General features: G+C 40.8%; 1 protein-coding gene across 2 annotated transcripts; it reads right to left on the reverse strand.

Annotated features, from left to right (window-relative positions):
- Positions 1-924: 924 nt before the first annotated feature.
- Positions 925-23030, reverse strand: smoc2 (SPARC related modular calcium binding 2). Of its 2 annotated transcripts, none has more exons than XM_086161335.1 (13): positions 22675-23030; positions 16959-17121; positions 15094-15200; positions 14902-15001; positions 14240-14281; positions 11828-11875; positions 10843-10917; positions 8589-8775; positions 7654-7736; positions 3922-4021; positions 3202-3449; positions 1933-1970; positions 925-1421 (listed from the first exon to the last, which is right to left on the reverse strand). In XM_086161335.1, the coding sequence occupies exons 1-13, from the start codon at positions 22747-22749 to the stop codon at positions 1398-1400; spliced, it is 1290 nt and encodes a 429-aa protein (XP_086017461.1). In that variant the 5' UTR covers positions 22750-23030; the 3' UTR covers positions 925-1397. The 2 variants fall into 2 exon arrangements, with proteins under 2 accessions (XP_086017461.1, XP_086017454.1); XM_086161328.1 differs by having other exon boundaries at positions 11828-11908.
- Positions 23031-24203: the final 1173 nt, after the last annotated feature.

Consider the following 24203-nt stretch of genomic DNA (forward strand, 5'->3'; position numbering starts at 1 on the left):
TTGAACTGAATTACTTTAATAATTGGAAAACTTTTGTTTTGGGGGGAGAATTGCAAATTCAAAAAATACACATGCTGCTTTCATCTTGATATCCCAGATTAATGTTTCCACTGAAATGGATGCCCAAAGTTCACAAGGAGGCCATAGTATATCAATTTGTATTTACTCTCAGCATTTTACAACAAAGTCATAATCTCCCCTCTGTGTTCTCACAGGGTGTTAAAACCAGAGCATTGAGCTGGATTATATCACTGAAAAGAGGACTAATGTGTTAATCATAAATTAGAGTCTAAGCCTGAATGAACAGGTCAGTCTGAGGTCACTCACTCAGCTCTATAGGAGACTCTCTGTGTGAGAAGCCACAGCTTGGCACTTAGCAGTCCCGACATAATCAGACTGAAACAATGTACCGCAGTGTTATATGTCAAGACTGCTAGACGTCGAAGGTTATTCTTTAAGAATGAATCCATTCAAACATGTAGGTAAACCTTATGCAAATGTACATTTTCACGTGTACCCGCTGGCTCATATAACACAATTTTAATGGACACTTTTACTATACTCTGCATAGACTGGTGTATTTACCTTTCCTTACTCCTTACAGAGAATCTGCAATCACTGCACAAATAGGTGTCATCCGTTTTTCCAATTCCAAAATGTTGCCTTGAGGGATTTGGCAGGCTGTAAAGAAGGAGAATGATACACAACCTTTGCTATGTGTGACTAATACTTGGCTCCCTAAGACTGTGTCAACAAGGTGTTGTATTGAATAAGCAATAAGGACACACATCAGAAGAACAAGATTTATCAAATGAGAAGGAAAATAGGTGTAATTGGATAAGAGTGAAACAAAAGAGTCTGCTGACAAAGTTGTCCATTTTTTTGACAGATGCGAGGAGACAAAGCATTTATAAAACAGTTCTTTATTTCTAATAAACATGAATACATGTGAACACGTTGGACATTTTTGATGTTTAAAACATTCCTGCAAACTGCCATACAAAAGCACAAGAAAAGAGGCTAAGAAATGGTATACTGCTACTTATTGTAATTGTGTAGCAAACTGCTTGAAATTTTAACACCATCAACATGAAAAAAGTACACCTTAAGGAGGGGTGCAAGATGAGGCATCAAAGATGAATACTTGTACAACTCTGAAAAGTATACGTTTTAGACACACAAAGGACACATACATTGTATGTGTTAAATAATTTTTGCTTGTCAGAACATAAACGCTAACTACATCATTCACAGATTCAGCAGTCTGTTTAAATACCTTATTTCTACAAAGTGAATTTACATTTTTTAAAGTACAAAGTGCAAATACTATGGTCTCCATTATTGCCGATTGGTGAGGGCTGCATCTCCCTGTGGGAGGGAAGATCTTGGTTGCTGGTTTAGCCTTGTTTCTTCGAGGGATGCTGAAGACAACAAATAAGGCAACGTTAGTTTGACTTATACTTCTTTCACTACTGTTGGTTTTTATTGTCTGTCTATTTTTGCCTCTGTCCAGACTGACAGTGATAAAAATGATTTCGTATATAGCAGCCATTAAACCCTTTTGGTCTAAGTCTTGCTGACTGGAAAAGCACTTAGTTGATATCCATCCATCTATCCATCATCTGTCGCTTATTCTGCACACTTATTTGACATTATGAACAATATTTTTCCAACAGATTTATGTAGGTACTTACTTTTTGTGTTGAATGTGAAAATGTTATAAATTCAAACATTTTTTTTGAATTGCTATTCAGATTTATGCTTCTGCAATTCCTTATACAGTAATATTGTGTCATTACAAGACTGCACGCTTGGATGGTGCTGAATAAATTATATCTGCCACATGTTCACTTCTGCTTCTTTATAGTGACAGATCTACAGCTCACAGTAGAAAGCAAGTGTCTGTTGGGCTGAGATGAATAGCTCACTTACTAGTTTACTGGAAGATAAGGCTTCTCCTGTTTTGGCCCCTGTAAAAGAAAAAGTAAGGCAAACCTTTATAGCTGTGATAAATGAAGCAGGTCAATCAAAACTTAAATCCATATGAAGTGCTTAGTGCTTGCGACTGCACCTGGTGTCTTCACACTAACGGCCTTCAGCCAAATAATATTGATATTGGTGGGTGGCCATGACTTAGGATCCATTAGAATTTCAAACCATGGATCTTTTTGACCACCATCCTCAAATATGTATACAATGCGAGCTTCTCCTCTGTGTACTGCCACTTGTAAATACATTGGCTGTCAGCTGCAGAAGCTTTGTTATTACATAAGCCTTGGAAAACACACTTGAGTGACAGTTATAACCAAAATAAAAAAAAACAACATTACAATGCCAGACTTAGATATGGTTGAGGTCAATTGGATTCACTCGGGATCCACCGTGCCAAAAAAATACATTTGAGAAACTCAACGGTAATATCTTTTTATGCCACAGGTACTCAAGATAATCCACTGACCTTGTCAACATTCTTGCGAATAACTTTGTAGTTCTGTCTCTTGACCAAGCTATATCCTCAACATCTACATTAATTTATTCATAAATATGTTTGTTCTTTTGACTATGATGTGCTTTGAGTGTATGGGAAGAAGTATGGGAGTCATCAAGTAAATGAGACCTGTTGCCATGGGCTGTGGAACTGGTGAAACATGGGAACAATAACATTGCTAACTTCATCAGTTAGAAATCAAGGGATATGCTTGCGTGCAGCAGTAATGTTATTGCTTGAAATTAGTTAGGGGTTTGCGTATCTGATGTGACACTGGTATGGGACCATGTAATATAATTAAACATGTTGGAAGTTTGAAGAAAGGCATTTTTGTATTTTCCCACTTTGGTATTGGACTTCTTCAAATTTAGCTGTGATTTTAAAAGCAGACCACAGACTGTAATGCACAACCATCTGAACGCTTTGTAAAACGCAAAGTCATGATGCTTACAGCCGCCTGATTACACTGTGGAGAAATCCAAAGCTTTCTCAAGCAGCCAATCTCAGTGACCTATTTAATCTATTATTTTGTCAGAGCTAATGGGAGGGTCCTAATAAATGGTCAACTGTTAAGAAATAATGAAGCCCTTGTTCCAAAGATCTTCCAACTCCACGTCATACACTGACTCCTCGGCTAAAGTAGATTTTTTTTCAAAAAGCAGATTTTCGGTCTATTTTGGTACATTAACATTTTTATAGTCCTATATGCTCACCCTCCTCCTTGGTAACCCCCAAGCAGCCCATCAGCTCCTGCAGAGACAGTGCCTTGTCATTGCTGATGTCGCAGTACTCCACAAACTTCTTCACACACTTTTTTGGCTTTGATTTCTTGCGTAGGAAGCGTTTGAAGGGCTTTATCTCCTTCTTTCCAATGTCGCCGCTGGAGTTTTTGTCTAGCTGACTGAAATACCAGTGAACCACTCTTTCCTCCAGTGTGTGGCTGGGGTCTGGCTCCATGACCCTAAAAGACAGGTTTATCATTCAGTAATCCCTCCTTCGAGCCTCAGTGGCATTTTGAAAAATGTGTGTGCCTGAGCTAAAACACTGAAGTCAGCAATGTACAGGAAAATATCTTAGGATAAAAAAATGCATATCTTTGCCACGCCCACCCCCAACTGTTCACATGCCTACCCTCTGGCCGGATGTAGACGAGTGTGAAACGTAGAACGACACAATTAATGAACTCGTTCTACCCGACTTTCATCAGAGTCTTAAACAGCTGACATTCTTCTTCATTGCACTGCCACTGCTCTTTTGCATTGTTCATATTCATATCTATAATCATATTCATAATCATCTTTACACTCTTCATATCAACACATAGCCAAATGCACCACGGACAGCCAAGTAAGAATTTCAATGTACAGGGCAACACGTTTCTACACTGTACATGTGACAATAAACACTTTAAATCTTGAATCTGGCCATCATACCTTCCGGTGGATGCTGGATCTGTGACAGCGTGCACCATGTCTGTCGACAGTGCGTCAAGAACACTTGTCAGGAACTCTGTTTTCTTTGCCCCAGGACAGCCTGGAAAATAAGCCATGAATGAGTGTGAGTGTGTGTGTGTGTGTGTGTGTGTGTGTGTGTGTGTGTGTGTGTGTGTGTGTGTGTGTGTGTGTCTGTTAGTGTGTGTGTGTGTGTGTGTGTCTGCAATACAATTCATATGGAACAAGGAGCATGCAGCATATCAGTAAACACAGACTTGAACCCCAAGCAGTACAGTGAGGAATGTTGCCGACATAGGTGGCCTAATAAATGTCTGGGGAGGGACGTCATGTTACAGGCTGTGTACTTTTAATGTGAAAACCCCATAAAGATGGCAGAGGGGAAAATAAACCCAAACAACAGTCTACTAGTCCTACTCCTTCACATAAAATGTCAGGCCACCCCTCATCTGGAGGAGGAAGAAGATACCCGCCAATCAACTAAGAGGCCCCTGAGTAGTTTTGACAGCTGGAGGCAGAGAAGATGTTACTGAATGTTGTATGTAAAGACAAGAGGCTCCATACAGCACCTGAAAGTCATCGGAGACATTAATTAGACCAAATATAGTCTTGAAAGACAGACCATTTCAGTGTGTGGTAGGATTACCATTTGAAATGTCTGCCAAAAAAAGAAACTGATAAAATTAGCCTATTACACATGGATGTATAATGTATTGTTAACTATCAAAGAAAAACCAACAGAACAGTATTACATGCTGAATGACAGGAAGAAATTAAAACAAGGGACAAACAGGGTAGAATGACCCTAATGATAGTAATTGTCTGGTAGGTCATATAGTTTAAGAGTATGTCCAAAGTTGTTGTAGAAGGGCTGAAGGCTATGGAGGACAGAGATTCCTGAATTTTTCTCCTGACTCTTCCTTTCTTTCTCACAGTCCAACTCCACTCTGCTATTCTGCAATGTATTTTATGGCCCAGGCCTGCGGGGCCAGATTCTCCTGTGTTGGAGATAATAGCATGCTTTGCCCCTCTCTAACAGGTGGCAACCAGCACTGGGATAAACACCCAGCACCTATCCTCCACTCCACCAGTCCCAAGTGCAGAACTTTAGCAGCCTGTGTTGAGCCAAAGGTTGAATGATACATATGCTCAAACAGTCTCAGTCCTTCTTTAAATGCTGAACATACTTGCATTAAAGTTTTAGTGGGCACTCGCTGGCTCTGGTCCAGTAAAATATCTGACTCACCTGTTGATGGTCAAAACAGTGGCTTGTGAAGCGCCTTGTGGTAAATTAGTCTAGACACTCACACAATTGCACCTTCAGACAGAAAAGTGTTTTTATTCTGCTTTTTAGTGCAGTGAGATTAGAAGGATGTTGTTAAGCCCATATTTTTCCTTCGGGGGCACCAGTCCCAAAAAATCCCAGTTTGTTTGTTTAATCACATAGACCATCAACAATCAGCTGAAACTGCTGTATCTGCCATAGCAACTATCTAGACATTAGTAAGCTAAGGGGCCGGACACAAATGTGAAAACTTTCCTTTCTGTTCAAGGCTGCTGTCACACTGAAGATATTCAAAGTATAATTCCTAAATAAGCCAGATACAGGACAGACTCTAGTTAAAAATCCTGACAATTTGCCCTCACAAACTGACACTTCCTTGTGTCTGGTGCTTGTCTGCTTTGAAAAGTTGTGCATTAAGGGCATGTTTGCATCTGTGTGCTTGTGTGTTACTGTCAATAAGAACCGGTGTTCTTATTCTATGGAGCCACGTGACTCTTGTCAGCACTCAGAGACAATACACCCAATGCCTGGTTCAATAATACCCCATGATCCCACTCTTGGGAGGAAACAAGTCAAATAAACTGCTTTCCTCCTCTGCTCTTTCAGAGCAAGTGGTTCCTTTCTTGCATGTTGCCCCACAAACCATTCAACACCAGTACTTCAGCAGCAAAGGAGCTCAGGCACCAGGAAGGCAACATTTGCAATTAGCCTTGGTTTATACAGTAACAGTTTGCAGTTGTTGTTGCAATTATGCATAAAGTAATTGTTATTTTTTTCCACTGTGATGTGACCCTAAGACTATCTCACAACCTGTTCTGATAGTTTCATGCCGTAATTGATAGTACTCTGCATCCAATCTGTAGCTTCAGTGCCTCTGAAAGGCAAAGCTGAGTAATATTTCTTGCTGTAAGGAGCGTTCATGAGTAGAGCGACTATCCTGCTGTGTTATAAACACAGTACAAGAATCCTCAATGTCTGAGCAGTGTTACTCTGGTGCTAAAATGCAGCACCTGCAACCAGACAGAGCAGAACTGGCCTGACTTACTGTTACATAAACAGTTTTGGATGGGACAGGAACAGTGAAAGCTCTGTTCGTATACTGCTGGATTATTAACGTGTTGACCAAAACACCAAAAAACAGCTGAAGACGGAAAATGTGCCAGGAGTCATTAAATTTCAAACTATGATTTAGTTGTGTAGACCTAGACTAATTACTTTGTCTGTCATTTGTTACGTTACGTGTTAACATGTGTGCCTTATTTCAGAATTTTATTTTACATTTATTGTGCGGTACATGTAGTTGTGTGGTAAATATAAATGATAGGATGTCAAGATTGAGTTTGAAGACAGCGTACATGGTTGTTCAAAGTTTACAGAAGTCCAAAGATTTCGACAAAAGACATTTTAAACAATCGGAACGTGTCAGATTGATTGTATCTGTGTACTTTGGCTTTTCTATTTTACAATCTGAATTTGAATTGAATACCAAAAAGTGTGTTGAAGGGCAATTTATGGACAAATGTGCAATAGTGAGTTCAGTGGCAGTGCAATGTATTTTATTCACAAACACTTTGTGATTGTAAAGTATTATATCTAATTTGCACAATTTATTCATTATTCATTTATTCCACATATTATCATACAAGTTCCTTTGGGGACGAGAGACAGCCCACGCCGGGATTTCCAATTTGCAACCGTAAACAGTTCAATTAAAGTACTGCATGATTATAAACTGTAACTGGAAATGAGAGAACCTGGAGTAAAACCTAGGAGGGTACATTTCAGGATGAAGGAAACCTCAATGTTTGACAGCCCTCTTAAGTAAGAGGTATTGTAGAGATAGCGACTGTCTATTTTTTTTAGTGCTGTGGATTATTTGTTGCTGTTAATAGTTGAATTCCACTGCCTGGCATTCGGTGGCTTAAGCTAATGGGAAGCCAAACAGCAAAGTTATATTGAAAGTGAACCCATGAGGTGAAAAAAATCCTCATGCAGTTTAAAGGAAGTGACTATTATTGTCTCTTGACTCATTAAAAATGAAAGCTTTCATCCCCAAATATCCATCATGGCCAAATTCTTCCCTCCTTCCAGTTCACTTATTTACATTATTGTCAATGTTTCTGTCACTACCTGTCTCTGACATCTCATTATCAATTATATTCATCTCACTTTCCAGCTGTTTCTCTTCCTCTGCTGTCTTCTATCATCCCACTGTCCTCTATCTCACCACCTCAGGTGCAGTTTAACCCCTCCAGGCTTATTGACCAACGAAGAGCAGTACCTGGCAATCCTCAAGCCTTTAGTAACCAGCACTGCTTACACTACTTACACTACTTACACACACACACACACACACACACACACACAATAACTTTGCCATGTGGTCTGAACAAAGAGAAAAAACAGAGACTCAGTCTTTGGAGACCTACCTTGGAGATGTCTGCTTCTGTAATGGTCCTTTGGTTTTGTTGGGTGGGCCCTGGCATTACTGTCACATTTTGGCTGTTCATATCTATGAGACAACACACAAAAGGTTGAATGAGCTGTTTACAAATTCACAGATGAATCCAGTGTTACCCCCATACAGTTAAATTTCAGGGATTGGAACTGTTGCTTGTGGAAAATCAGTCTGTGAAAATCATCCAAAAGGATGGGAAGGATTTGGGGCTGGTATGAGGACTGGGTTGAGGGGGCGAGATAGAGAGGCAGACAGGGAGCGTGGGACACAAGGAATCTTTCATGGCTTCCCTTGGAGAGCCGGCAGGGCACCGATTGCTGTTGTGTGACTGGGCCAAAAGCTGGTCTAGGACAAGGAGAGAGAAGGGGTAAAATTCATGCTTCCATATGTGTGCTAATGTGCTGCCTGGCTCTTTGCCTGGAGCCTTGTTAATCTGATACCCAGCCTTGCAGCTCAAAACAAGTGTACCACTGCCCCTCTCTGCCAGCCTGACTGACCTCTGACCTGTCCCTCTCCACACTGACTGAATAACTCTGTCATTGTGCCTGCTTATGTTAGACTTCTACTTTGTGGCTCTGGCTTAATTTTGTTTTTGTTGTATCTAACATTTTTTGCAGATGTTATGACTGAAAGCCAAAGTAAAGTCCAGTGTTGTTCATTGAAATTTCAATGCAAGAGGCCTTGAAGCTGGGGCCTTCAGTTAGAAGACATCTTGTTATTAATGAGTAAGACTGGCTATTGATCACTTACCTGCTTGGCGTAAACTGTTTGTCTAGTTTGCAACTCTAAACAGAGCAATAAATTCCAGCATTCTGGAAATCAACTTGGAAATACATGACAGGGGTTTGAAATAATCACAGCTCCATGGTCAGCGGGTGTGTTCTATAAGGGTGTTGCATGACCTACCTAGTTGATGTCCCAGGTATTGGCCGTCCAGTGTCAACCAGAACACACCAGCAGTAGCCAGTGGATGGATGGCACTGAACAGGCTTGTACAGCCCTCCTTGAGCACAATCAGGTACAAAAACAGCATCATTCTTGTGCTGCCTTGCTTCCTCCTGAGCAGATTGTTGTTCTTGGTCACATGATGAAGCTGAGGAGTAATCAGTGAAGGTTTTAGTAGACGCACATATTAACACACACACGAAGTAGTCGAAAGAGCCATAACAAACATGCAAGAATTTAACCAAAGTGTCGTAATTGGAAAAAATATTTTTGAAAATATTTTTGAAAATTGAAATAAAACAGAACAAAGTTGTAGTACTTCAGCAGTATAGATAAACAGCATGCAAGCTGAGGTTGTTGCCTCTCAAGGTCGTCCAGAGGTGAGTTACAGTGCATCTGATTTGCTAAGGAGATGTAAGTGGAGGCCTCTTCTGTGTAGACTCCCTGAAGTATGCAACGTCAAGGATATTGAAGAAGTCTATCCACATTCTAAAGTCATTCACATGGTGAATGACTTTAGAATGTGGAAATATAATGTGTGGCTCAAACATGGCGACCCGTATCTTTGCAATGATACAACTTAATTTACATATTTGATGTTATAATTAGTAACAATTAGTAAAGTATTATTGTCACTAGACTCTCTGTCCCCTTCTTTGCATTCCCTCAGACCCCCTGACATGAAACAAACTACAAATGGAACCTGACACTCTGCAATCTGAATCATTTTAGAAGTTATAAACCACTTCCACATAATAAGAGAGCATTTGGTAGCTTCGGTCTTCTACATAGCGGTGTTTTTAAATTTTAATAAAAACAGCTAGTCCCATTTTTTCATACTTATTAGTTTTATGATGATATTCTGTCTTGTCTTTGTATTTGATGTCTCGTCTGTTCCAACATAGCAATGACTGTTGTGATTTTCCTTGGAAAGCCAAATGGTTCTCACTCCAACTCTTGCTGCAGAATCCCCAAAGAGAAGGTCATAGGGCTGAAGACAAAGAGGTGGAGGATGAGTGCTTAGAGACAGTCAGCGTAGACTGCTATATCAGCCCCCTGTGGCATTGTTTACAGACATTAATGGGCTAATGACTAGTAGAGCTCCCTGTGCCACAAGTTAAGTAAATATTTGGACACTCAACTGCCCTCTGTGTATGTGTGCGGCAGAGAGAGAAACAGATAAGACAAAGAGTGAGCAGTGGTCAGTCAGTTCTTTGCCTTTGCACACCCACACACACTATTGAGGTGTACTGTAAAGTACCAGGGATATGTACGTTTACATGTTAAAAATTCCCAGGGAAGCATGTGATATATCAGGATCATTTCCTTTATCCATGCATACTGAGACTACGAACGTCTCGGTGGGAGAGACAGGCTTTTGCAGATCCTCAGCAGGATCTAATCAGACATCTTCTCCGCAGCAGCTGCTCTCTCTACTATGCAGCACTCCAACACAGATTTTAGCATTAAACTCAGGGATGGAAGAAGAGCGCTTCTGGCCACAAAGGCTTTCATTACCAATGTCTTTTTTTTGCTTCTGCCTCAAGGCTCGGAAGCAACTGCAGGATTATAGATATCCATTTTCTCTGTTCATTTTCATTAGAAATCTTTACCCACACAAAAGAGTCAAAATGAAATGCCTTTCTGGTTTCTCAACTGACTCCTCGCTCCAATTCCTCTGTATGGGCTCTCTTTGTTGGGATAGGTGTTCCTTTTTCCACCTAATATCCCATAGAGCACATGCTAAACAAAATCATCATTGCTGTACCCCACAAGCTTTTTATCGGTTGAGCGTCGAGATACACTTTTAGACAATGGGGTTTTAATCTCTGGTATTAAACAAAATGGCCGTTTTTGATAATTAGCACCCTTCAAAATAAAAAAAAAGGAACCAAATTACATGTTAAGGTCCCTATACTTGAGTCTGAAAGCAATGCCAGGATTGGGAAGTCAAAAGAATCAGAGATCCTACTCTTTTGCTAATTAAAGATACACTGCAATGCAAAGAACCACATAGAAGCAGATCCTTAAAGTCTAATGCACTTCAACTCCAAGGTGTACTGGTTACTCAACAAAACATCTGCCTTAAAAAAATAGAGGAAAAGTCTCAAACCATAATTGCTCACACAAGATGGAAAAACACACTTTGCTTTCAGTTGAGGTCTTCAAACACCCCATCGCCGTCTTTAAAAAAACAGTGGTTTTTGAAACTCACATGGCGCTCTGGTTCTATTGTTCTGTCTGCTGCGAACCTGCTCTGTCCACAGAGTGGGGTATTGGGAAATGATGTCTGAAAGAAATCACCAAGACAAGTTTATAAGGTTCAGTTGAAAAAACACTTGTATATAATCTGGGCCAAACCTGCTGGTTCCAAAACTCACAGACTGTAAAATGCACATCAAGGTTATCATATCTCAAACCGCTGGAGTGGATGTGGAATGTAAACTGCTGTGATCGTGTCTTCAGTTGATCGCATTAACATAAAAAGATACTCTTTGCACAATCCAAAAAGTTCTTTTACATGCAACTTTGCAAAACTGTCTTCCTAACTCTCAAAGCCATGACTAGATGAATAGATAGATAGATAGATAGATAGATAGATAGATAGATAGATAGATAGATAGATAGATAGATAGATAGATAGATAGATAGATAGATAGATAGATAGATAGATAGATAGATAACCCATTGTTTTGTACAAAGAAGTTCACATATTGTATTTCCTTTTGGAGCAGCTACCATGATTGCCTGACTGTTTTGATATGCAGTCTGAATTTTAAACAATATATATCCTTTCCAATACAAGTAAACGCTTAAAAACTTGAGGAGTACTGTGTGTTTTGAGGCTAATTTACTTGGTCTGGAATGTATGTCATTATGGCTCTTGTTTATTGTACGAGTGTATTTTTAAATGTATCTAATTTTAGCACTGATTTGGCCAGACTTGTACTATAATGGATCTTCTTGACTGAAGTGTGATGACGTTACCATATTTTTCCTGAGTAAATACGTCACATAATAATCCATCTTGATTAATTTATTTATTTGAAGTTCCATGCCTGAGCTGACTCGTGTACCACAGTTGCTGGCCTTTTATGGACAGTTGTGTGATGAGTTTGTGTTTTTTTTTTAGTAGAAAAGGGCACAATACCAAACATTTTTGGCCAGTGTTATTGATAATATTTTTGATAATATCTCACCTTCTTCATCTGCAGGAGGCTGAGGATCCACCACTAGGCCAGTCTCATCTGCATTTAGAATTGAGAATATTTGCAAGGAGACTACAATTACAAGAGTCAGGTAGATTAGAAAGCATATGATTCTGTGAGATTTGCACATTGCCCGGCCACTTAGAAAAAAGAACAGACTTAAAGGGGAGAGGAAAAGAGAGTGCACGAGAGAGAGAGAGAGAGAGAGAGAGAGAGAGAGAGCATGATGGAAACTAAAAGAGGTGCCTTAAAGAAGGAGGAGAAACAAGAAGGAAATAAGTATAGTGGTCATATATTCCCATGGTCTCACTCCATGCAATGAGGGAGACCATTGTGCTATGGAGGACAGATTGAGGTCAGTTATAATGTATGAAGAGAGGATAAGGACTAGTTGTCCTTGTTGTTTGTCTCCATCCTTCAATTGCCTACATATGAGCTTTAAGAGCTGTGTGAATGTGAGAGAGACACAAGGGGTGAAGAATGCAGTAGCCAAGTCTGAGACCAACCAATTAACAGTGGGAGAATCCAGCTCAGTATTTGTTTGGTTTCTGTCTGTTTGATTTGCGGTAAGGCTGAGATGGAGAGGATGAAGCCAAGGCCATATATGTGGTTAACCTCAGCTTGGGTCACTCATTTTACTCAAAGAGGACCTCTGTTAGCCCATGAGTTTATCTAACAGGAGGCCCCACAAACAGGAATTAATCGTGAATTTCTTTTTCAAACAATTGCAAAATCGGTATTTCACAGTGAACAAAAGTTTGTTATGCCAGACATGTATCAAGCATGCCCAATGGATAAAAATACACACTAACTCCATATAACTGACTTGGCAGACATGTTATTACTCTGCTCACTTAACGGATGGAAATGCCATTTCTGAAAGTGCATTTATGATTTGGATTTACAATGAACCACTAATGACCTGTCTTTACTTTGCGGCCTTTTACATGACTGTAACACCTCTTTTAGCATCTGCCAGGAAACCCCTGTGCTATTTGTGGTCACACCAGCATTAGTTTTTACTGCTGTTTGTTTTACTGCTCCTACATATGAATATATGATTGAATTTGTCAAATTAAGCACCACAAATGGATTTATAGAAAAGGATTTGGTGATGAGCAATGCCAAGCGCTCCGGTGATAAAGTTGCAGCAACTGCCACCATGGAATGTCAAGGTACTAATGGGCTTGTGCTGAATCAAATTATTGACAAAAACAAGGCTATTTTCAGTGTACCAACACTGAAAATAGTTTATTCTATACCATTACGATTACGTTACTTTATTATTATATAATTAACAGTTTATTCTGCTTTTCACCACTCTATTTATACAACCAGCTCAGACTACACTCCCACTCTACTACCTCCTCCTCTCTCTCTCTCTTTTTCCCCTCTCTCATTGTCTCTCTCCCTCTTGCTCCCTCTCTCTTTTTTCTCTTTTTCTCCCCGCTGCCATCATACTGCCTCCTCTGAAATTTTGCATTCCCACTTGATCTGTGTAATGAGTTGGCCTTGCTCAGACACTATAACCTAGACTGTTTACAGGGAGAGGCAAGGAAGTAAATGTCACACAGGTTGGAATAGCCCATGTAACACACACACACACACACACACACACACACACACACACACACACACACACACACACACACATACACACACACACACACACACGCATACAAATAGATGCATTTTAATCTCGAACCAAGAGACAGGAACCAAACACAAACATACACGAACAAAACAATGGATCAGAAATTATCCAGTTGGTTTTCTTTTGGTGTATTCATATCACATCAGTGAAAAAAAAATTGTTAAAGGCTGAAAGCAAAATATATAGTTAATGCAAAAGAACTGTGGGAAAATCTGTGGGAAAAGGGTAGATATTGATAAGTGACAGAGTGAAAGTGGAAAAGTGGAATGAGAAGATGAAGGGTGAACACCTTGTTGTATCTTATGACAATGTGGCTGAAAAAGAAAAAGTGATATAGATGAGAAAAGAGGAGGTAAATCAGCATCCCTAAATACTGGTCACTGGCCCCCTGGCTGTTTGAAGGACTGGTTAAGACATAGGGAATAGGGAATTTTAGCTGCTCACGGTACAAGTTAAAGCTTAGCAAAGCCTCTTCATGAACTTCCAAATAGTAACAGTTTGCTTCTATATCAGCCTTCAGGCCGGTCACAATCTTTCAAGATTGACAAAATATTAGCGGCATGCCTTAACAGGCCACCTACGTTACATCACACAACACAAATGTATACAGACACAGATGCAAAACTAAAAACAAACATGTTCATACACGTATTAATAAGAGCATGTGTAACACCAAGCACATGAATACGTGAAAGTGGTAGTTTGCCTTTGAAGAAAGATGATTTTTTTTTCTTGAATTATATTCTCACCTTTCCCTGGCTCTCTTGTGGTGGCTCTTTCTTGTTTGGATCCTGGAAAACAAGTAATAGCAGTTCATCATTTCACCACAACACATCCTTTTCAGGGTATTTAGAAAAAACCTCAGGAGGCGTTCTGGACATTTTTTTTTTCCTATTCCCACATATACAGCATCTAACACACCACATATGATCGGAGATTAATTTTAGTAGGATTGTCTTCAAATTCAGTTGAAAAATTAGAACTGGTGTTTTTTCCAACCACTGCCACTACATCTGGAGCTTTCTCCAATTGAAACAGGAGCAACTTCCAAGACAGCCCCAAGGAGAAGCATTGAGGACATGTGGCATTGGTTATTTGATTGTTTGGCAGACGCCATATTCCAAAAGCACATTCCTTACTGTTGCTTAACTCGGTAGTGAGGATTTTATACTGGCTGAATTACACTGCAGCCCCTTGTTAAGCAATGAAAGTCCTCCGGTAGCCCTGAACTCAGTGGCTGTCTGTCCAGTCACTTACCACCATCCCACTGAAAAGACTATTGATACATGGTTATTTACTCATAAAGCTTTAAAATTAGTCAGTTTTCTTACTGCAAAGACATTGTAATCTGAGAAGTCTTGGCTTCATACGGAAAAATGTCTCATTATGAGACAAGTTGATGGGGTTGTACCTTGGCATCGAGGTTTTTTATTGGCCACTGCTGAGCCACTGATTGGTCGGCCATTTGGGGTGACACACCAACAGTATCCAGTGTAGCTGTGACACTGAACCTGAGAGCAGAACAGCAAATTTATACATAAGGATCACTCTATGAAACATCATATCAACAACATTTAGATTGATTTACTATTTCTGTTCTTACCTCACTGTATGTGCCATCAGGGTTGCATACAGGCACGAAGACCTGAGGGAAGAGCTTCTTGGCCTGCTGCTCAGTATACTTCTTCTCTGCCACACATCTGGATGTATCTGAGGGGCCACAAATCATCCAAGTAACTACCATGACACCAGGCTTCAAAACCAACTTCTTTTTTAAAAAGTCAATAGAAGAATAATGCAAATGATGAAGAATTGAAGACAACTAAGAGGAAAATGGGAAGCAGAGGAAATTATTAGAGAAATTTCAGAAGCGGCATATACTTGTTTGAATGGGAATAAAACCAACACCCCAAGTCCTAGAAGCACGTCACGCAGGCCTACAGTGTGCTTGGAATGGTAAAGCCATTACTGAAGGAGGTGGCTTGAGTTGAAAATTCCAGTCACTCAAGAAAAGGGCTGATGCACGGGGAAAACCTGACCCTACCTTACTGTCTCTCAGTCTGCTATGCTCTCTTCTAACCTCCACCCGTCTCCTCAGTTAAATCTGAACTGTCCACATCCAACAATCTCACACCACAAATGTGGGTCAGCCACTTTTCACCTGTGTATTTTCAAATGATTCTGTCAGAGCCATGGATTTTCTTGTCATTCAGCGGCCTCATCTCATCTCACCTGGCCAGGCCAGCAGGAGCTCTTCAAACTCATGGTGATGGCGTTGATGATAGCAGAGCGAGACACATCGGGGCTCGTCTGGCTGGCAGGTTTAAAATACATAAAAGCAGTGACTCATGCTAAGCTTAAAAACATCCAGCAAGTTGGTCCAGAGGCTGCATGGCTGCTGGCTTGCCTTACAGTAGATTGTCAGTGAGCACTGAGCTCTAGTATACACATGTGTCACTAGCAAGAAGATGCTGGATGTTCCAGATTGAGAAAAACAGGGAGTTAAGGAGTTCTAAAGTTAGATCTACTGGAAAACCCCAAAACCATCCTCCTTCTCTAGGGGGCTCTGACCAAAAACGTGTCTGGAAAAACTGACAGGACACTTGAATCAACTGAGTACAGTGATAGAAAACAAATGTGTTGCCAGCCTCACCATCCTTAAATACAATCCCATTTCTGTGCTTTTAGGCCAGGCCCATCCCTCTGGTTTCTTTCGGCTGCTGACTCGACTGCTGCTGCTGTGTCTTTCACCCCAGCCATCCAGAATCAGAGGGGGGTCTGAACTCTTATAGAAACCAATGTTATTGACACATACAATAAGACTTTCATGGACCCTCGTCCTTTTCAGCTTCCTAGTTGGAAACCTCTATTCTGTGTCCCAACACAGTCCGACACATCCAGATGTCTGCTTAGAGACGTTGCCATAGTGACCCAGCACGAGCATACAATTGCTGAATGCTTCTCCATCATGCAGGACTGTTTTTTGCAAACCCTTTCATGCAACCTGTCTGCATTAGGGATCCAAAACTGTAATGGATAATAATGAGGGCTTTTTTCTGCAACAAACAAACAGATCTATAGAGCTAATAGACGCTAGACGTGTCCCCTCCTTGAGACACTGAGCAACAACAGGGCAAAATCTCAGCTGCCTGCCAATGTTTCCTTCTTTTTGCTTTTTATCTGTAATCCATCACGATGCATTTGGTCCATGAGGCATGAATGCAAGAAAAGCAAAATAAATTTTCACTTAAAAGAGTACACAGATTTTTTTTCTCACTGCAACTTTGAAATGATTGTGTAAGGCAGCAAACTCTCCCACCCAGTCCCACTGTGTCAATCCCACTCATCCTCTTAGCACTCAAAGATTCAATTATGCTGAAATTAATTTAACCCACAAGGTTCTACTGTGACCCCCTTCTGTGCATTTGAGAGCACCAGGCGGCGCTGAAGCATGACTCATGACCTGACCTTTGCATGGCCCTCGGATGACCTCCAGCTGGGGGTCACGGCACTTGGCTCGAAGGAACTCGCAGCGAGATGTGAAGGTCCTGCCGTCAGAGGCGCACAAGGGTTTGCGAGGAGCTCCGCTGCATTCCATGTTGCACTCCTTATCCTGATCCACCCGCAAGAACTGCTCAAGTGAAAAAGTAGGATGTGAGCAGAGAAAACAGATGCTAAAATAACCGTTTCAGGAACCACTGACCTCCTATTACTGGAAGATTTCAACCTTCAAAAAAAAAATCTAAGCCCTTCCTATAAGTTTTATGAAGTTTAACCTGAACCTGTTCCAACATCCTTTTGTGCAAGACGTCCATTGCCAAAGCCATACAAATCAATTCTTTATCACATGAATTTATGATGCCTATCACAGATTTATGAGCAGAACAAACCAGCAGAACACAACAAAGAGACACTATTATTACAGAGTTGCCATGCTCTAGCTTTGTCAAACCTGCAGTAGAGGTCTTGATTGACACTCCTCTTCTCTTAATCTGTGCTAACACCTGCACCTGGATTTACCCCTGAGGATGTTTTATTCCCCCATGCAAAGAGCAACAAGACAGTACAGACTCCTGGCTGAATGCATCGGATCACCTGTATCAATGCCACCATTGTACCTGCCACCACGGTATGAAAACCTCTTTGCCAGGCCACACAATGGGGCAGCAGTGGCAGGATGGCAACAAGCTGTGAATGAATATACAGTGAATGATAGAGAGACTGACTAAAATACTTTAGATTTCAGAGAAGTTTGTGTTACTACAGTAAGAGAAGTGATTTTCATCAAGTTTGAAAAATTCATTCACGGTGGAGTATGAGCCGAGTTACCAAAACGAGACTATAACAATCTACATCTAGTGTTCATTCAGTTCAAATTGATATATAAATGACTGACAATTTTTCTTTAAAAAAAATGTGATTTTGTACGATTCGGTAAATCTCTCTCTTGTGTGACGTTTTTGTTCAGTTACAATAGGTACACCAATCCAAAATTCTCACTGTCTTTCCTCTGACTGGAATTTATGAATCTCAGGCACAAAAGAAGCACTTTAAGCACAAGGTTAAACGTAAACAATATAATTTATAATTTCTCCCTGTTTGAAAAAAAAAAACCCAAACAAAACCGCTTGCACGAAACAAATGACTGAGAAAGACACATCCAAGAAGTGGGTGGAAAGATTCACGATAGAGGAAATAAGTTGCGTCTTTCTTCTTCAAAATAACATGAGAGACTGGGTTTGGTGGCAGGGCTTCAGGCAGCACTGCACCTGGAATAGGGTTGGCAGGGAAGGAGGGGTCGCCCTGGGCCAAGGGGGGAGATACAGCCCTCTGTCAACTCTGCTCATAAATCCTTAAGGGAGGGGATCAGAGGGAAGAGGCCCGTTCAAACACATCGGAAGAGGAACCATGACTGAGATAAGATGAGTGCTATGGATTGGACAACATTTTTCAAAAAGCAGAAATATTTATGAAGATTTGCCAATTTCACAAAAGATTTGCCATGGCTACAGACACAGGACACAATGAATCCAGGTTCCTCCCTCTGTGTCTCACCATCCACCTCCTTTTCCTCTGGGTTAAATATTTATATTTTCTTCTGAAATACATTATTTCAATAAATCCTCTTTTGGACATTTACCTTTTGACCTTGATCTGTAAAAACATTTGTTTAAAAAGCTTTGGAGAAATATGGCTTAATGGCATCACAAGGCAAACATTTATTGACTCATCATCTATCACTGCATCTACAGTATATCATTTATGGACAAATAAATTCACAATGGTATTGGAGCCATTTCCTGCTGGCTTTGTTTGAAAAGTGGTGGTAGAGCCTGGGCTGGCCACCATTTGGACACAGGGCAACATACAAAGACAATATTCAACCATTCAACCTTACACTGATGGAAAATTTACAGTTGTAAATTAGGCGACTGCCTGTTTTTTTTCCTTGAGGGGGAACTGGAGAACCCATAAAGAATCAGCACAGGCACAGGGTGAAAATGCAGGCTCAAGTAGAAAGGCTCTAGTTGGCCACTGGGATCAAATCTGGAACCTTCCAGCTGCAAGATGACAGGGCTAATCATTGCACAGCCATGCCACCTTTAATAGGCACAATTTTACTTATGAAATAGCTTTAGAATTAATGATATTTCATTCAGTTTTTGTAATATGTACAGAAAAATTGGATTATGCATTTTCTTGTTCTTGTCTGATTGCTGGTTATCATTTTCCCATTTCTGAATCGTGTTCATCTCTATGTTTTGAATGGTAGAACATTAAAAAGCTGTAATTCTACAAACTCAAGACAAATATTTTGTGTGAAATGCAATTGTACTATACACAGAACATTGAGTCTATTGCATTATGGAACCTTTCTCTAGCCTCTAAATCCTCAAGAGTTTGAAGTTAGAGGGAAATGACTAGTGCAGGATTAAGGTCATGCCAACTTCCACTGGTTACCTTCAGGCAAAAATCAGAATGGTTGCGGTTCGGAAAATGAACCTGATCCTTTGGAGCTGAAACCAGCTTGCACTGCGGGTTATGTGATCATAAACTCCAGAGATTCATGTATCATTTTTGATCATTGCATTTTATACAGAGTCATACAAAGGTTTTTATGAGCATGAGTTGCAAAAGCTCCCTGCACCTCCTCTCTTCCTTGTTTTCTCAAAGTTTCTTAGATTGCTTGGATTACACATCTGATGAGCAGAATCCCACTGGCACCCCAATCACTCATATTTTGTCCTTGAACACACCAGTTATATCTTTCACATTTTATGAAGTGCAGGCATGGCAGGCTGGTCATGAATGTGGTTTTCAGCAAAAAACAAAAAGTATGCAAAATCAGTGAGCACTTTAAGGGCGATGCTTTGGTGGTGGGCTGCCAGCCTTGCCACAACCCATGCTGGTCATCTCAGTGCTCAGCATTATCAATACCAGCTCCATCCAGATAGATGACTGACAACCAAAACTAATTTCTTCAGCAGCCCAGCATCTTGCTCAGTGTCCACTGTAGATCACACAGCAGAGTGCCAAGCTCAAAGAAAGCAAAAACAAGACCAGAGTTAGCCATGAAATCTGCCACCCAGATTCACTATCACTTTGTATGTCAGAGCTGTATTCTGGAGTCCCACTAAAAATAAGATGTGAGAGCCAGCCAGAGGAAGACATTTCAGGGACTAATGGTTTGTGGAAGACCTTTTTCCTTCTCTGTACCCCTTAAGGTTGTCAGCTGTCTTCTGCAAATCTTTGTAACGTTGGACTGTGCTGATGGATGGGTGAGACTGAGCCCTGACACTCCCCTGATGTCTCATTCCATCATTCTCCAAGAAGCGCCATTGCCACGGATAGCAACACAGCAGAGTGATGGATTACCCTGATGACATGCAGCACAAGCTCTCACTAGGAGTCGTCAGAAAAGGAGATGCATAAAGACAGAGCAATTTTTTACCATGCCTTTACGCTCAAATCCTTTTCTCTCCTACTTCCAGGTGCTGCATCACACATTTTATCCCCTTTCATGATCTCGCTTTGTCTTTTTTTAGACTCTCTTGGATGATGCTTATTGCATGTGCTTTAGTAATTTAAGCTTTTGGCAAAAGATCAAGAGACAGGCAAGAAAGGGTGAGACGGGCAGAGTATAAGGGACTTTTTTTTCAAGGACCAAACAGCATACAAATCAAATCCTATTACCTCCCCCTGGCTCTGCAGCATTGTGGGACTGAATGGAGTACGGAGGAGGTGAGTCTCCAGCAGAGAGCACATTGTCGACTGATAAGGGCCTTCTGGACCGGGAGGCCCCTGCTTCCAACGCCCCGAGAGGCCCCTCACACCATAGCCTCATAGGGTCAATGGGTGCCCCAGCTGTGAGTCGAGGAAAAACGTGTTAAATGACCTTGGCGGGAGTTTCCTGCATGGATCCTGGATGCAAAGGGGATCATTGGTTTCCAGCATTGTGGAAGGGGAAGGAAGTGACAGCCTCTAACCAGGCAACTAACTCTATCAAAGGAAAAGGCAATTAATTGCTGTGAAAGATGTTCAGTAGAAAAAGAGATAGTGTGAAAGGCCACTGTTAGTCATGTGACAATAGAATATCTCTTTTGGCAGGTGCACAATTGTGTGAGAGCTTGAAGGCCAATGGAGCCCATATGTTATACTAAGAATGTATTTGGGGTTAGAAAAGGATGCAGCCAGTGTTCTGTGTGCCCTCATCTTTTCATGCACTATTTCATGCTTCCATGAACCATGGAAAATTTCAGGCTCATGAATAACCTCGGCAAATATCCCATTTATTTAACTGCCTGTTTGACCTCAAATATGCGCAAAATATCATATGGAGACATTTCCTTGAAAAGCACAAGTCCAGTGCTCCATGTGCTATTCCAATAGAGTGTGTGATTAACCACAAGTGGGGAAATCTGACATAGACATGCCATGAAATACAGACGTCTCATTCATATCCAAAGAATGGCGAATACTGTGGCATACACAAATAGACATAACTGTATCTCTCAGCCCATTGTATGAATTCCTAGGTATATATTATGATTCATGACAAGCCAGGAGACACTTATTATTTTCACTTATTTCATAAAGATACTCTTTCAGTGTCATGATGAAATTTCAGGGGAGCATATCCCCAGTGCAATGCTTCCTCCCACATTCCACAAATCCAAAGTGCCATCAGGAAGAAAAGATCTCTGACCCTTCACCTGCAGGTTAACAACTCACAGTCATTTGTCTCCAATTGGTTATTAAGGTATTTTCACCAAGACAATAAATAATTGTGCTGGAGAGGCAGCTGTCGCATCAACCTCTAAATCAAGGTGTTCAGTGTATGGTGTTCAGTGCATATTTCCCCTCTATCATTTATCTTTTCTTTTGTACCTGCACTTGATTGTGGCCATCATATTGACCACATGTAGCTATGTTTTACACAAATCTACTCTGAATGTCTTAGTGACAATGATAATATTGAATCTTTTTTCAGATTTACAGAAGGTGGACCAGAGGTAATGTCCTGCTGCTGTTGTCTTGCTGCTGTAAACAATGGCATGTGCTTCTATGAAGTAAACTTGGCCACATTGGCATAGTACTCGCTACAAACACCACTGCACAGTGGGAGTAAACAGGACAAAGAGTGAGACAAGCGATGGACAAGTTGGCTGACAGGGTATGAAAAAAAAAAAACAATGCAAAAAAAAACAAAACAAAACAATGGTGGTGCTTGGCAGACCAGTCTAATGCAAAGACTTAAACACCAGCTATGTAATTTCAGAAATATTTCACAAAGACTCAGGCAAAGGTTAGTTTGTGGATCTTACATGTTATATATAATATAAAATAGGTTAAAAAAGAAAATAAAAACATATTTCAATAATCACGGAAAACCCTCTCCGGTGAGAGAATCTGCACTTAAAAACCTAAACCCAAAACCAAGTAACATCTTAAGTGTTTTTAAAATATATTCCTTTTTGGTGGCAATCGCCACTTTACTATAAGCAAAAAAGGATTATCAACGCAAAGTCCATTCATCATTAATCTGGACTTCATAAAAGAAATTGAAAGTCAAATGTCATTCGTCTCTTATTCGCACACGCTGAACTCCCCTCGTCAATGTGCAACTGTAAAAACATATTTTACGGAGAGTGAGGGAGCCTTTAGTTTATATGGCTGTTCTTACCGTGAGAGCGGAGAACTTTTGAGCGCGCCCGACGCACAAGAGAGAGAGGAAGGCCAGCAGCGGACAGACGCGCATCCTGACGCAAAGTGGCAATAAACTCTCCAAATTACGCACTGTCCCAGTTTGCACTGCGTCTCCAGGAATACTCTAACGCATAAGATCTCGGGAAACACGTCCAATTTGTTTAAACAAATCCAAGTAGTCTCTCTGAAAAGCAAATTTTAGTGTTGGAGAAGGGGCTGCAGGTATATGTCTATTCGTCTCCTTAGTTTCGTCTGTCTGACCATGTGTGTAAACAGCCTCCTTATTTCTGGCAGTGTGATGAACCCCCCGTGTCCCTGACCTTTTTCCCTCCCTCGGTGTCTCCTCTCTCTCTCTCTCTCTCTCTCTCTCTCTCTCTCTCCAATTCGACTTCTTCTCTCCACACCCCCTCGCCGCCCCTCTCTCCTACAAGGACTCGATCCCTTATCAAACGCTGGCAGTTCCCCCGCCGGTACGTAGGTAGAGTTTTTTTTCCCCCCGGGGATTTAGACGGCTTTCAGTTGCTGAAGTAAAAATCAGACATTCCTCTTTCACCTGAGACTTTTTAACCTTCTTAAACATTTCTCAAATTATTTCTCAGCTGGCGAGGTGGGGGAAGCAGAGCCTGCAGTGCTTAGAAAACTATTGATGTATGAAAAATATTCACTGCAGATAAAATGTGTGGTATTTGCAAAAAAACAAAAAAAAAAAGATGATTTTGAATATTGAGTTCATAAGTAACTCCTTTAATTAGCAATTAGCCATTATTGGTGTTAATACCCGTCTGCTTAAAGTGAAAGGATAAATTTGAACACAATTCTTGCCATGCCATCATAGGACGGGGGTTTTCCTGGAACCGGGCACGGGACCTTTCGACTATAGCGCCCTCAGACGGTTCATCGGGGAACTACAAGCGCCGGTTTTTTTTCGTTCTTTCTCTGTCTGGGCATTTTTGTGGGAGAAAATAGGGGAACCCGGAAAAACGAACAAGCTACGGGGGGAGCATGCAACCCCCATACGAAAAATCCTGAGTCCCAATCAAGTCACCGTTGAACTTTAACCGTTTGTGGCGTCTGTGGCGATTGTCAGAAAACATTTCATCCAGGGAGACGCAGAGAACAAACATCGTGTTCGATGCTGAATGGATCGTATTTGGTTACGAATATTATGCCGTTTCACACGAATGGGATTCATCTTGCATACCTAATTATTTTATGTTTTACGGAAAGAGTTGATGCTTACTGATAATGAGATTAATTAGGGATGATAAACCCGCAACTGCCGTATTTCAAACGGAGCTCATTCATAGTATTTTCTTGGCATGTCAAGCAGGTTAACCAATTTAAAATTAGTTCGTTTTCACGTGTCAGCAATCCTGTTACGCTTAATTGGTCTTAGCGCAATAAAATTTGACCATATATTTGAAATACAATACGGAGCTTAATGTAAAACTGACATGACAACGGTCTTATCGCTATAAATCAATTATCAATTAAGCGAAACAAAAC

The sequence above is a fragment of the Fistularia commersonii genome, chromosome 2 (assembly GCF_037954325.1).
Source record: "Fistularia commersonii isolate RoL2024-O1a breed Wild chromosome 2, RoL_Fcom_v1.0, whole genome shotgun sequence".
Taxonomy (NCBI): domain Eukaryota; kingdom Metazoa; phylum Chordata; class Actinopteri; order Syngnathiformes; family Fistulariidae; genus Fistularia; species Fistularia commersonii.